Here is a 16641-nt window from a genome sequence, read left to right as displayed (position 1 = left end):
CACTTACACGTGACCAAGTAAGTGCAGTGTGTATAATGGAAGGTTATGTTTGTGTATGTCATTTTCATCCTCATCTATATCTAAGATTTTCTAACTATTCTGCAAATTTAATATAACAGTTTTGTAGGGAGATGTAGAGATTTTTTCGTAGACCTATTTGTTTTAGACTATGGTGTAAATGGTTGGGAATGACACCTGTAGATGAAAGGACTATCGGTACTATGTAAACTTTTTCCTGTTTCCAGATTCTTGTGATTTCATCTTTAAGTTCAGCGTATTTGTTAATCTTCTCAGCTATTGTTTTTTGGAGATTGTGTGTATTGGGAATTGCGATATCAATAAGGTAAGTTATTTTATTTATTTTGTCTTGTAGGGTAATATCCGGTCTATTATAATGGATGGTCCTGTCGGTAAGTATGGCTCGATCATAATATACTTTACATGTTAAATTTTCCAGCACGGTTTGTGGTGTATATTTATAATATGGAGTGTTTGTGTCTTCAATAAGCTTGTGTTTCTGTGCTACACACATGTTGACTATCTGATTATGTCGGTGTGTGTAATCAGTTTGTGTAAGACTTACACATGCCCCTGTTATATGTTGAATTGTTTCAGGCTGAATATGGCATTTGCGACACTTATCACTAGATATGGTTGGATCTTTAATAATAAATTTTCTGTAATTTTTGGTGTTTATGATTTGATCTTGTATTGCAATTAAGAACCCTTCTGTTTCTGGGAATAAATTGCCTATTTTCAGCCATTGATTCGATGCCGTTTTGTCTATATGTGTTTGTTCTAGATCATGGGGTGCCTTCATGTAGTGTTTTTTCTTCCAATATATATATATATATATATATGTCTTTTGGTCATTTTGGACGATTGCTTTGTGTAAAGTACTAGTGTTAGATTTTCAACGAAAGTTAAAAGTCCTGTTATTTGTTTTTGCACATGTGATTTATATCTATTATATATTGCCTCCGTTCTGTCGTTTAATACTATCTTTCTATAGCAGATTTAAATGCAAGTTGTTATGTTTCGTAAGTATGGTGCGAGTAGTTCTTTCTATTAGTTCTATATCAGTTTTTGACCACCTTATAATGCCAAAAGAGTATATTAAGATCGGAATAGCATAGGTGTTAAAGGCTTTTATAAGATTTTTGCTAGAAAGTTGGGATTTAATATTGAGTTTATACGTTTTCTATACTCTGTTATTAACTGCTGTTTTATCGAAGTGTGATCAAGACCTTTTAACTGGTTATACCCTAAATACCTATATACTTCGTTTGGCTCTAAAGCTGTAATTGTATTGTTATCATCGATTGTGTAGTTGCCGAGTTGTACCTTACCTCTAATAATATGTACTGTTTTACACTTTTCTAGTCCAAATTTCATGTTAATATCTTTACTAAAATTTGTAGTGACTTCTAAAAGCTTTTTCATTTCTTTATCTGTTTTAGCATATAATTTTATATCGTCAACATATATGAGATGTGAGATAATTGTTTGTTGGGCGGTGTTTTGTAGAATATCCAACTCGGCAACGATGCAGTAAGTGAGATAGGGGTTTAGTGCTAAGCAAAAACAATGGACTCAATGAATCGCCTTGATAAATGCCTTTCTTGATAATTATCTGTCGCGTTTTAATTATTTTTTTATTAGTGCTTAATTGTAGTGTAGTTTTCCACAGTGGCATTATGTTACGTAAAAAGTCTATTATTTTGGAGTTTATTTTATAAATCTGTAATATTTTTAATAACCAAGAATGTGGAAGACTATCAAAGGCTTTCTGGTAATCAATATAGGTACAGTGTAGATTTCTGTTTTTTATTTTAGCATGTTTATGGATAGTAGAATCTATAACTAATTGTTCCTTGCATCCCATGTGGCCCCGCCTGCATCCCTTCTGTTCCTCTGCTAATATATTATGGTGTTCTATATGTGCGTTGATTTTAGTTGCGATTGCTGACGTCAGAATTTTATATATCGTTGTTAAGCATGTGATTGGCCTGTATTTGGATGGTTCTGAGGAAAATTTTGTTTTTGGTAGCATGTAAGTTATTCCTATTGCAATAAATTCAGGTATATCCTGTTTACCTAATATAACGTCTGTTAGATTTTTTGCTAAAGCTTTATGTAATGATATTAATTTTTTATACCAGAAGTTATGTATTTTGTCTATACCAGGTGATTTCCAATTATGAAGTTTTCTCGTAATGTCTGCGATATCAATCTCTTTTATTTCATTAAACTCCATTTCTTCAATAGTATTCCACATTTTCTTTTCTTCCTCTATCCAATCAGCTTTGTCATTGTAGTGTATTTGTTCTTCCCAAATGTTAGACCAAAATGTTTCTAATTGCGTTTGTGTTGGTAATTCTAAGTTTTCTTCAGCAATCATGTTAGTTTCTAATTTATGCAAGTTTTTATAAAATAATTTTTCGTTAGTTTCAAACATTATGTTGTCCCTTTTTTTGCATTGCCTTATATCTCCTGAGTCGATGAACTTTCAGTGCTAGAGTCTGTTTGAGGGTGTCTAAAAATTCTTCAGGCTTTCTGTTCTGATTTTCATGTCTTGTGTGTGTTGTTCTACTCTTGAAAATTGCTTCAACTCTTTTAATAATTTTATTTGATCTATTATTATTAATATATTGAGTTAGTCTGCCGCAGTCTGCTCTTAATTTATTTATATCTTTTTCCAGTCTTATTTGCCACGATGGTTTCTTAATACACATGTTTTTTATCTTTCCCCCGTATTCCTTTACTTTGTAACCAAGTTCTTCAGATATAACCAAGGCTGTGCAATATACTAGGGTATGTAGGTCTGTTAGTTGCATATCCTCTGATATAAATTCGTTCAATAGTTTATTGTTAAATAGATCTATTAACTGAGTAAGTTTAGGACTGTATCTAAGTTTAGGCAGTTTTGGTCTTACTGAGGGGTCCATTCCAGAATACTGGATTAACGCTGTCTTTAATTTATCGATTATTTCTTGAGCCTGGTTTTCAATATTAGGAATACTCTCAACCAAGGTGTCAACGTCGTTTTCTATTGTTAAAGTTACAATTTCTGTTTGTGTAGATGTATGTGAAATTTGTGTGTTCTGTGAATATGATTTTAAAAATGTTGGTAGTTGCGAATGTGAGATTGTTTCAGTCTGGATATTTGTTAAAGTAGTAAAATTCGTACTTATTATTATTATTATTATTATTATTATTATTATTATTACTAATGTGTTTTGTAGTTTCCGACAATAGTTTCAATGTCAATCAGAAGTCTTCTTCGAGGGATGTATGGCGCTTTGCTCTGCAGCGTCTCGCCTCGCACCGCGCGCTTCATTTCGCATAGTCTAATTTCTAAATTATATATTTACCTTTTTTTATACTTATACATGCTTCTCCTCCAATACTTTTATACAAACTTTTTGCCTTCACCTTTTATCAACACAACTTTTTTATACTTTGATTCATTTTCATCATGATTTCGTCTACAAATTTATGTTGGTAGAACATAATTAAATACTTATATTCAGCAATCAAAGTGTATAAAATGTATTTGTTTTCGTAAACAACAATTATTCCAACTATCTGGACGAGTGGCGGTCCCCCACCGTGCGTTTTTCAAGGCGCTTTCTTCCACACACAACCACTCTTTGGAATCAAATTTTACAAATTTTCCGAAAAACAACATGATAAGAAATGAATATTCCTTTTTAAAAAACATTTGCAACGCTTCTTTTTTTCATGAGAGGCGGTAGTATATATATGACAAATTTATTTTATTGATGGCGGTAAACGTGGCTTCTAATATGCTTGTCGTATTGTGAATTACATTCACAATAGTAACATTTCACGAATGTACCCATTTGTTAAGTATTATCTCTGACTACCTCATTGTAGGTCGCAAGATATATATATATATATATATATATATATATATATATATATATATATATATATATATATATATATATATATATATATATATATATATATATATATATATATATATATATATAATATATATTAGTCTGTGTAGATCGTCTTTTCCATTGGGTAGGTCGTTATCAGTAAGTTAAAAGTAAGCAATTAAAATTATTATATATTTAAACTATTAGCGTATTTAAACTAGCAAGATTCGTACCTTACTTACTCAGGGTTGAACTCTAAAAGTCAAGTATTTTTAAGATGATATACAATTTAAATATTTGCATGCTCGCTTAAGGCAATTAAACAGGTGCCAGACTAAGTACTACGTAGACTTAATAATAATTTTAACATTTTTTAATGTAAATAGACTCATTTCATTTCTTTACATAAGGCTCTTGCCTTCTAGTGAGATTCTTGTCTGGCTAATCTAAATTATCCAATAGTTTTAGTGTTAAAAAAAAATTGGCTGATTTTAGCAACTACTTTAACACACGTATTTTTTTTAAGCAATTATTTTAACACACGTGGAAACGAAAGGAGAAATTTGAGACCTAAGCTAAGCTAGGCCCGGATTTTAGATCCCATTAAAGAAGTTTGTAGGTCATAAAATGATTGACTGCAGATAGAATATGCTTAGGATGTACCAGGTTTCAGGAAGCCACGCCACGTGAATATCGCAATGGCGCCGAGCTATTTTAGTCCATTCATAAAAACCACACTAAATATGTAAGGTATGTAAGGTAAGCGATCGATAGGGATTGTCCAGGTGGTTCAGGAGTTCTCCATACAGTAATTACGTTACATTTTATCTGTTCGTTTTAAGTCAGATAATTCGGTAGAATACAACGTTTTTTTTATGCTACTGACAAACAAGCATACGGCCCATCTGACGATAAGCGGTTACCGTAGCCTATGAATGCCTGCAATACCAGAGGCATTACGCGTGCGTTGCCGACCCTATAGAAATCTCTTTACCCTCTTTACCTCATGCTGTAGTCTCTTGGGAAAACCTCGGCAGGGAGCTCATTCCATAACCTGAGTGTTCGTGGGAGAAAATATCTCTAAAACGGCGTTGTACGCGACTATTTAGGCTATAGGCTATGAGGGTGAACTCCCTGTCGATGGCGAGCCGTACGATGATAGAATGTGGCCGTAGGCATCATATTGAATAATACCTCTGAGCATAATCCGTATTTATATATAGTTTATGTATAATCAATATTTATAGAGATTTAACTTTCTTAAACATTAAGTAATACATGTCATGGATAAAACAGATTTCTACTGCTTCTACCTTGGGCCGCACTTGAAGCTAAAGGTTTATTGCTAATTCCCGAAACCCAATAAGCGTTCGCGTTCACCACTTTCGAAGCTATATTTCCTGTTGTGACAAGGAAATAAATTCATTCGCTGCACTTAGTTCCACCTCGGAGTGCTGACTTAACTAACATTCTTGGGTTACAAATACAAAAAAAATGCATTAATTAAAAAAACTTGTAACACATTTTTTTTTCTAATAACTTTCTTTGTTTTCTTTATTTCTTTCTTTTGATTTTTAATTTTACTTTTTGCTTCAATCGTAGGCATTTTTTGCCTTATTTAATTATTATATGTATTTGTGTATGTAGGTATATATATATATATATATATATATATATATATATATATATATATACAGTAACAACATTTATACATATTTTAGTAGTAAACACACCGCCTACTTAATTTTCTGTTTACCTCCTGGTCTCCCTTAGTCGCCTCTTACGACACTCACGGGAAAGGAATAGTGGTCCCGGCATAAAATGGACCATCCCGATGAATGCTATGCCGGGACCACACGGCGATATATAATTACACTACATATATATATACATTACACTTGAATGCATCAACACTATTAGCAGAAATTGCATTGTTACGACACAGACGGGCTTACATTGGCGTGTAAATAACACATCTCAATCGAGTACTAGTTCCCAGTATCGAATACGGGTGATGTGAAATCGATATCGGTTGACAATCGGTGTAATTGAGAGATTTCGAGTGGTCCATTCGAGATTGATGTCGTAAGATGCTTGCTCGTTTAATTTATTAAAGTATACACGACAGGTTACAATCAATAATATTATAAACATTTATATAAAGACAATAGTTTGAACTAGATTGAGACCCAGACAGGTGTACACACAGCATGGTTAAAGCAGTCGGCAAACAGTGTTAAATTATAAAATTATATAAAGAAAGCATATGGATGTAGTAAATAACAATTAAGTACATGCAAATAATCAAAATACATAAAAATATGGACATGTCAAAGAGACTTGATGGCTGATTGTAGATTGGCAGCTCCCTCTTAAAACTCTTTGTTTTCCGTATTTAAAATATTTTAAAGGCTGATAATTATAATAATCACATTTTTAGATTCATAATTTGAAGTAACCAAAATCCCAAAGAAGTCTGACGTCAGACAGGTGGCTGGTCGTAAATTTTTTTTTTATACCACTTAGAATGGCAAACAAGCTGACGACCCACTTGATGGAAAGTGGTAACCGTTGCCTATAGACATAAGCAGTACCATGGACATAACAGAGTATACTGTTTCGTCCATGATACCCCTCATGCGTTGCCATTCCTTAGGACTCAGATGTTATTCCTCTGTACCCAGTAAATTCACTGCCATATCCCACCCTTCAAACCGAAACACAGCCATGCAAACACAACTGCTTCACGGTTGAAACACACTATAAGTCAAATCCTTTAGTAATATGGATAATATTACTCCGATCCAAATAATAATTGGGATAAGGGTAGGGGGATGACGATGATGAATTTGGACTAATAAGTAGGACTTATCACGGTCGATATAGCAGAGAACAGGTGGTCTACCATGAAATGAAATTCCGAATTTTCGGGCTCAATTTCGTGTTTTTGTTCGTACCGATATCGATCCAGCAAATGTAGCTTAACATTTCGTTTATCATAAATCCTGTCCTAATAGTCCAGAGGAACGATATTTTAACACTTTTAATAATTTTAAACGCCATGTATTATGTAATTTTAACATTAAATTTCTGTTTCTTTCGGCTCCGAAATTTCGGAAAACATTTAATGGTAGACCCTCAGATGTCTCATTATCAAGCGACATAAGTAAATACGAGGCAAATAGCTCGTCGTCGACCCGTGCCCCAGTGGCCGGAGTGCCTTTGAATCGATAACCTAATCGAGTGTACAATGACGCGGATAAAAATAGATGGCGAGTCGAATCTGTGCATTCATTGAGTGTTGAAGAAAAGCGGAAAGTCACAAGAGGCTTGATTGCTAACTCATTCGATCAAAAATATACCAATGGTCGTTATTTTTACACCAAATCTTTCCATATTTTTAACAGTAAACCTACTGACATTTCATATATACCTAATCCTACCATGAGCGGGGGGAAAAGGGATTGTTAGTAATGGAGACTAAAAATCCCATTGCTGGCAATATACCTAACCAGTTCGATCTCCACGCGGTTCCCTCTGGAAACTATCATGGTTAATTCCTGATGAATTCATCATGATGGGCTAACCGGCCTGTTTTCATTCTCATCTATCACCCTTCACTGGTGCTCCGCCAGCGTATCCCGTTAGCGCAGGTGGGGTTACCATTCTATTTTCATCCAACAAAAAAAAAACCTACCATGAGCGGTCTTATGACCGCTTTAAAATAAAGTATATATTTTAATATAGAAAGATTTTAGTCAATTGGATAGTAAACGAGTAAATAATTATAGTAAGTTGTAAATATTTAAATATGGGTTGTATGTATATTATAGGAAAAGTCAATGAGTTACATGGTGATACAGTAACGTTATACATGAAAATTTATAAACTAAATTTCAAAAACAGTCATTTGACCGCGCTTGGTAGGTTAAATAAAATTTTTTTTTATATACAACTTAGAATGGCAAACAAGCTGACGGCCCACCTGATGGAAAGTGGTAACCGTCACCTATAGACATGAGCAGTACCATGGATATAACAGAGTATACTGTTTCGCCCATGATACCCCCCATGCGTTGCCATTCCTGAGGACTCAGGTGTTATTCCTCTGTACCCAGTAAATTCACGGAAACACAGCTATACAAACACAACTGCTTCACGGTTGAAACACGAATAGGACAGAGGTACCCAAGCATTTTTATAAAGTATTATTTTTTATAAAACTCGAATATTCTTTTTTTATACAACTTAGAATGGAGAATAAGCTGACGGCTGACCTGATGCAGTAGTAACTGTCGTCTATAGACATAAACACTACCATGGATATAACAGAGTATACTGTGTCGGCTCTGATACTCTTAGTATTTTTATAAATGTAGATTGGACTCTTTTTGAGCCATTTTGACCCATTTTGCATATGACTCTGATACCTTAATAGGGTTTCATACATCTGAAGAAAAAAATGGAACCCTTACAGAATCACTCCGTTGTCTGTCCGTCCGTCCGTCCATCTGTCTGTCAAGACCCTTTTTCTTAAGAAAGCGCGGAGGTATCAAGTTTAAATATGGTTTAGTTCAGGTATGCAATCTCTTAAAGGAGTATAAAAATCAAGCTTCTAAATCGACGCAATCAAAAGATACGGCCGGTTATGTTCCATTTATATCGCATATTTTGACATTCGCAAAGGGAATCAAAACCTATAGGATACTTCCCGTTGATCTAGAATCATGAAATTTGGCAAGAAGTAATATCATTTAGCACGAGTAAAGGACAGAATCCGGAAATCGTAAATTTGTAGTTATTTCATAAATATTAAATTTTAAACTTGATGATTTTGTACGGAAACCTCGTTGTGCGAGTCCGACTCGCACTTGACCGGCTTTTTTGCTTTTTTTCTTTCCTTTTTTACTTTTTCTAAATAAATAATCATAAAATTAGTTATAATATAAATTAGTGTTCTATATACATTACAAGAATAATTTATTACCAAATTTGGTATAATAACAATTTTAACGTTTTATTATATTTAAAGTAGTTAGTCTAATTTTTATTAATAAATGTAAGTACACATTTTAACACAAGATGTTTAAGAAAATTAATATAATTTAAAATAAATATCTAACGTCTGCATTCTAAATAAAAAAACTAATATGAGGCAAGAGTCACCAACTTCTTAATTTCTTATTATTTAAATAAATTGCTTATAGAACTACGAATAATGTACAAGACGAAACGCTAAAAAAATATATTAAAATAAAAAAATATATGTATAATACACAGAAACGCTTGCTTGACAGTATAAATTACAATTTCATAATTAATTTAATAACTTTCCCACTATCTAATATATAACAGATAAATTAAACTTATCAATATTGTTACTATAATAGGTATCAATACAAGCGACTCGCTGATATCTAAATGAATCTGCAAGGTTTTTGGGTACGCCACATAATTGTACTATGTACAGAAATAAGTATATTGCATAAATACATAATATATGTATATGGAACGGTAACCTCACCTGCGCTGCAGGAATATATCGGTAGGGTACTAGTGAGTGACCACGAATTTAGGTCAATTGGTTCACTGTAACGAATTCACGAGGAATTAACCATGATGGTGTTCAGGGTACAGTAATGGCAATATACCCTTTTAATGCTGGCAATGGGGTTGTTAGACTTCATTAACAATCCCCCATTCTTATTGCAATGTGCTTTAAAGATTCAATGCAAGATTACTTCTAATGTGATGTTGATAATTACAACAGTAAAAGTGTTCAGAAATCTGAATAATATTTTTTTTATGCAACTTAGAATGGCAAACAAGCTGACGGCCCACCTGATGGAAAATAGTAACCGTTACCCATAGACATGAGCAGTACCATGGACATAACAGAATGTATTGTTTCGCCCATGATACTCCCCGTGCGTTGCTATTCCTAAGGACACAGGTGTTATTCCTCTGTGCCCTGTAAATTTAATGCCATATCCCACCCTTCAAACCGAAACACAGCCATGCAAACACAACAATATCACGGTAAAAACATGAATGGGACAGAGGTGCTCAAGCAAACGCCTTTTACCTATACAAAGTCTCCCTCTTCATCAAGATATGTAAAATTAAATTGGTAACTTCCAACCAAAAACATTGCCCTCCATTCTTCGAAAGCTAGGTGAAAATATTTGGTGAATTGAAATTCTAAAACCAGAATTAACTTGCAACGGCATCTTGCTACACCGTCAGGATCTGTGTTCCGTAAATTCGCGTAAAAAAACAACTGAGAAGAGATAAGCCGATTAGCCACTGTCACCGGTCGCTTTTCCTGTATTTTTGGCTTGATTTATTTATGAAGTCTCGCTCCATACTTGGAAATGGGGTGTACGTGATGACGTTATTTTTAGCTTTTGTTGTAAACTTTTCGCATTGACTACAGTATTTTCAGATGAACTTGCTCATGTTATTTACAATTCTGGTTTTAGTTTAGATATAGTATATGAGGTTAATAAAAAAAGGGGTTCCTTTAAAATATTTATCGACTAAGTATTCTTGGTCTTGATATTAAGATAGGTAGATAGATACTCTTTATTGTTTCCTCCAAAAGATTACAATAGTAAACTTATTATACGTACAAACAATTACAAGAAATGATCACAATGAGAAAACAATGGGCGACCTTATCGCTAAAAGCGATCTCTTACAGGCAACCTTTGGATGGAGAGGAGTAATTATAAACAGTTCGATCGGAGGCACGATGAAATTCGATTATTTCTAAAATATAGAGATGTGATACACGTAATAATATAAATATATATCCCTACTTATTAGACGAATAACTAAATTATATTATTCAGTATGACTACAAAAAGTGAATTAAGTCTTGGCAAAATTCATTTGAGACTACTGCAGAAAATGGGGTTATTGAAACAAACACATAATGCGTGTATCAAAAATGATGATTATTATTTTAATTATGATTAATATATATATATATATGACATATATATGTATATTACATGTGTATGATATAATATATTCTTTAGCAATATGGACAAAAAGTATCTCCCCACCCAAATAACAATCTTTTATATCTACAGGGCTGTTGTTCGAGTGAACAACCACGAGTTCTTACAATTTCATTACTTTTTATTTAAGTATCATCATAATAAATAATTATAAAATTTATTAAAATATAAATTAGTGTTCCATATACATTACAAGAATAATTTATTATTATATTATTAAAGTAGTTACTTTTATTTTTATTAATAAATGTAGGTACACATTTTGACACAAGATGTTTAAGAAAATATAATTAATTTAAAATAAATATCTAACACATGTATGTTATTTTATACATAATACTACTTCTTCATTTTTTAAAACGGTTATTATATATTTAACAGAATAGACAGCATAATCTGTACTTATTAATTAATCTTTACTATCTACAAATAAATAATAATCACCGAGTAGGTCCCGGCATGGAACGGGCCATGCTTACTTTCCTGTGTACGTATAAAAAGAGGCGACTAAGGGAATTTATGGCCGAAAGATGGGCAGCAGTGTCTTTCTTAAGACATCTCTGAAAACCTAACTGCAGTTGGCAACCTACCTGGCAAGCGTGGCAACAACTGCCAAAACTCCTCTTATAGGGAAGGTTTATGTTTAGCAGTGGAAAGGTAAAGGCTAAAGTAATAAAAAAATCTAAGAATAAAGTATAGAACGACCTCCCTCTTCACTAAATGTATGCATATTATATTATACATAATACCAGTTTCTCCTTTTTTTGAACATTTGTTATAGATTTAACATGATAGACAGCATTATTTGTACTTTTTTTTGTACAACTTAGAATGGCAAAAAAGCTGCCGGCCCACCTGATGGAAAGTGGTAACCGTCGCCAATAGACATGAGCAGTACCATGGACATAACAGAGTATACTGTTTTGCCCCTGATACCCCCCATGCGTTGCCATTCCTAAAAACTCAGATATTATTCCTCTGTACCCAGTAAATTCACGCCATATCCCACCCTTCATACCGAAAAACAGCCATGCAAACACAACTGCTTCACGGTTGAAACACGAAAGGGACAGAGGTACCCAAACAATCGACTTTTGTACAAAGTGCTTATTAATTAATCTCTACTACCTAGAATTGAAGACTAGGGCGACACATCCAGTAAATGCAGTGACGACCTCAAATGCATTGCAGAGAGTTAGTGGTTGCAGGTGGCTCAGGACAGTCTATTGGGGAGACCTATTCGTATGTTCTATCAGCAGATAGACAATTGAATTAAATTCGATTTAAAAATAATCTCTAGGTGAAATAGGATATTAAATAAGATACTACTTCTCTACAGACAGTTCACAAATTAATGAAATATTGTGGGATTAATATTGTAGCTCAGGGGAGCGTATTAATTTAATTAGGTAAACCGCTACAGGGAGACGTAGCTTTCGTTTCACGTATATACGGGTAATGGTTGGGAATTAGGGTATATTCAAGGATAAAAATTAGACAAGGACATTTCGGACATACAGCTACAGTTTCATTACTATCTATGTAATAAGCATGTATTTGTCCACTGTTGGGCGTAGACTTCCATATGATAGAATAGAGAGAATACTTAGACGGAAAACTCTTTTAATATACTGATAAATATGTAAGGGTTTCTACAAGATAGTTAAAAAATATAATAAATTAAAATCTAAATATAGCCTACTTTTTGTATTATTACCAAAGGAAGACTTTGTACAAAAGTCGTTTGCATAGGTACATCTGTTCTCTTCTCTTGATTCCTACATCGACAGGCCAAGAACTTTATGGGCCATTCTCAGAAAATGTGATGCAGATGTTAAGGAAAGTGGCAAATTTCCATACCTATTAATATAATATGAATATACGAGAAAACGAAAACTAAAATATAAGACCTTGGGTGGACCCGGGTTCTATGCCCCATCAAAGAAACTTGTAAGTCATAGAATGGTATGGACTCATCTTGACTACAGATTTAGCGTAATTGATAGACATTCAGGATGCATCAGGTTTCAAGAGACCTTGCCACGTGAATATTACAAATATATATATATATATATATATATATATATATATATATATATATATATATATATATATATATATATATATATATATATATATATATATAACAACATTTATACATATTTTAGTAGTAAACACACCGCCTACTTAATTGTCTGTTTACCTCATGGTCTCCCGTAGTCGCCTCTTACGACACTCACGGGAAAGGAATAGTGGTCCCGGCATAAAATGGACCATACCGATGAATGCTATGCCGGGACCACACGGCGATATGTAATTACACTACATATATATATACATTACACTTGAATGCATCAACACTATTAGCAGAAATTGCATTGTTACGACACAGACGGGCTTACATTGGCGTGTAAATAACACATCTCAATCGAGTACTAGTTCCCAGTATCGAATACGGGTGATGTGAAATCGATATATATATATATATATATATATATATATATATATATATATATATATATATATATATATATATATATATATATATATATATATATATATCAGTATGTAAATCATTCTAGATACGTGAGAGCGATCGATGGATTCCAGCGAGTTCATAACTTCACCACGCAGTAGGCAAGTTATTTACTAAGATAGGTACAAAACAACTCGTTGCACCGTGGTTCGTGGTAGATGTCAGATTGAGTGGACCATTTTTTTGTTTTTTTTTTTCAACTTAAAATGGCAAACAAGCTGATGGCCCATCCGATGGAAAGTGGTAACCATCGTCTACAGACTCGAGCAGTACCATGGACATGGACAAAGTATACTGTTTCGTCCATGATACCCCCATACCTTGCTATTCCTGAGGACTCAGGTGTTATACACCCTTCAAACCGAAACACAACCATGCAAACACAACTACTTCACGATAGAAACACGAATGGGACAGAGGTGACCAAGCAAACGACTTTTGTACAGTCTTCCTCTGTTTGTCTTAAGCTAGGGTATTCGGTAATCGGTCGTTTGCATAAATAAAATCCGTTATTGACTGTACTTTTAAGATTTATTTATTTATTTGTATAAAAATATATATTTATTTAAATAAAAAATAAAACTATATATATATATATATATATATATATATATATATATATATATATATATATATATATATATATATATATATATATATATATATATATATAATATGTGACTTTCTTAAACAGCAGATAATGTCCAACAGTATTCTCATTGACTTACCCGCATGTTTTTATCTTACACAATTTATATAAATGTTGTTGTTCAGTAATATAGTAATAAGTAATATAATAATATAATTATTAAATGTCATTCTGAATTTCTCAAATACCAATTCCCGAATATCAAATACCATCGATTCATTCCGTGGTTTTTGCAACAGAAATATGCAAACTACTACCTAAATGGGCCAATTTGAACAGCCTTTAAATCAACGGCTGTACCTCCACGCCAGATATCACTACTTAATATTCACGAAATAGACCCGCCCGGGACAGATTGGGCTCGATTCCGGGTGCCTCTGTATAAATGGGTTATTACGTTGGTTTGAGCCCATTGAAATGTTATTAAATAGTTGAATTCATTAAACAAACACCATGTTGACGTTATGCATTTATTATTACTATTATTTTGTGATTTAATATTGTTATTTTTCAACAAAATTCTATTTCCCCTCTTAAAGAGAGGAGATGGCAAACTAGTCCCCAGCAGAAATACAGTTGGCCGGTGTTCAGGATCCTAGGGAGAGAAACCGGCGTACTATGCGGGCAGCATCTAAACTCTTAAATCACTTTCCTTTTTATCTTGCTAGTTACTCTGTTTGAATCATAGATTGCTATTTGTTCTTCTATTAGAGTTGTTTTATGTATTAATATTTTATGTATTTACAGGTGTATGTTTATATTTGTCTAATTATTTGTTCATAGTATATGAATATATCCAGTATTGCTTTATTTTTCTCTATTCAATAATGCTCCGCCTACGTATTTCTCGGTTCGCCCAATGGTTGACTGGTAGAAAACACCGTCCGGTGTTAAGTCCGCCAAATGTACATAGAATTTTACTGTGCATTAAAGTTTAAATAAATAAATAAAACTCACCTTATAGGAGAGGCCTATGTTCAGCAGTGGACAGCAACATACCTAATAGTAATAAAATATAACAATGTGGAAATTTCCAAATTGATAATGCAAATTGATCCCACTTCCTGTTGCAAGCGGTTAAATTTGATATCCGATTGTGGTAAATCTACATAATTAATTTAACAAACCGAACGTAGTGTTTAAATTTAATGATCTTGTCTAACGCTAATTCAAATTTATACTAATGTGTTGTTACGATATATTGAAATCAAACGATTTAAATTAATAACCAATTATTGTAAAACACGGCTAAAGATATTACCTATTCCCACATTAATGCAATCAACTGTATTTTGTTTTGTTTCATTTATTTAAGTTCACCGACAATTGTTTCCACAAAATAATGTAAATATATATACAATTATGGAGCTTAGAACTAAGTGTAACAATTTTTTATAGGCAAACACAGCATATATTGATACATGTATAACAATAAGTACTGAGAAATATATATATATATATATATATATATATATATATATATATACATATATATATATATATATAGCTTTCATCTATTATTAAATGCTTAACAACTAACAAGTAAAGCCACCATATCCATAAGCAGATCCAGCAGCACGACTCATTTTATATATTTATAGATAGTTCGTACAAAAACAATTGGACTATCAAAATTAATATCGACCTGGTCACTGCAACAACTGTCGTGAGTCATACTCTACTGTAATTAAACATGTTGGCTTTACTTATTTTAGGGATACCAGATTGGCTCGGTGGATTGCGAAAGGGAACCCGGGTCTCCAATACTATGGCGAGGCGAGGGATGCCGTGATGGTTTTAGACGATAGGAGTCCGGCAGTACCCATACGCCTCCCCCGGGGCATATGGGTCTGCATGATGCATTTCCCCACTATAAAAAAGGGTTGGACTAGAGCATGACAGCATAGTACTATAGAGTTCTTTTACAGTAAAGTATAGCGTGCTGGTCGCGTAATACTGCTCGCAGTACATCTGTGAACCGCGCTCACGCATAAGGGCTCCTGTTGAGTTTGTAACCGAGAGAAACTGAATTTTTATTCGAGCATCTCTGAATTTCAAACATGAGTGTAGTCGACATAAAGTGGACAGTTCAAGATTTATACGATGATGATGACTAAGTATGAAACTAATCAGATATCCGAGGTGATGACCTTTTTTCGCCATCAATGTCTATAGGATCAATGTCAATCTAAAATCTGTCAAATATATAGATACCGTAGCGGTATCGATATTTCCCATGCCCACGCCTACTCACATACCATAATTTGATATCGAAACATATTAATAAAATTTCGTTAGTGCCCAGTTGAAATTGAATTGTATTTTAATTCCTTATATTACCTCTCAAAATATCTCTCCCACGTTATTGTTCCTCGATATAGCTACCTATGTGCTTAATTAACATAATTGTGTAGTGTGATAACATACGCTGAGTAAACATAGTCCTAACATAACTCTCGTCTTGCTCGAAACAACGTAAATTAATCTTGCGGGACTGGGCATGTACTCGTATGCGCGAGA

The 16641-nt window shown here is 33.3% G+C and overlaps 1 protein-coding gene across 1 annotated transcript; it reads right to left on the bottom strand.

Annotated features, from left to right (window-relative positions):
* Window positions 1-220: 220 nt before the first annotated feature.
* LOC128201756 (uncharacterized) lies at window positions 221-3340 on the bottom strand (the record flags this gene model as incomplete). Its single annotated transcript, XM_052899626.1, is given in 5 exon segments — window positions 221-660; window positions 1350-1585; window positions 1587-2483; window positions 2485-3189; window positions 3231-3340. Coding segments are annotated over 5 exon segments (2388 nt in total), but the record flags the coding sequence as incomplete, so codon positions are not given.
* Window positions 3341-16641: the final 13301 nt, after the last annotated feature.

This window comes from Galleria mellonella, unplaced genomic scaffold, assembly GCF_026898425.1.
Source record: "Galleria mellonella isolate WM207_F2 unplaced genomic scaffold, CSIRO_AGI_GalMel_v1 utg59, whole genome shotgun sequence".
Classification (NCBI taxonomy): domain Eukaryota; kingdom Metazoa; phylum Arthropoda; class Insecta; order Lepidoptera; family Pyralidae; genus Galleria; species Galleria mellonella.
Note: the sequence above shows the minus strand (reverse complement) of the source record. Positions and strands in the feature narration are given on the sequence as shown.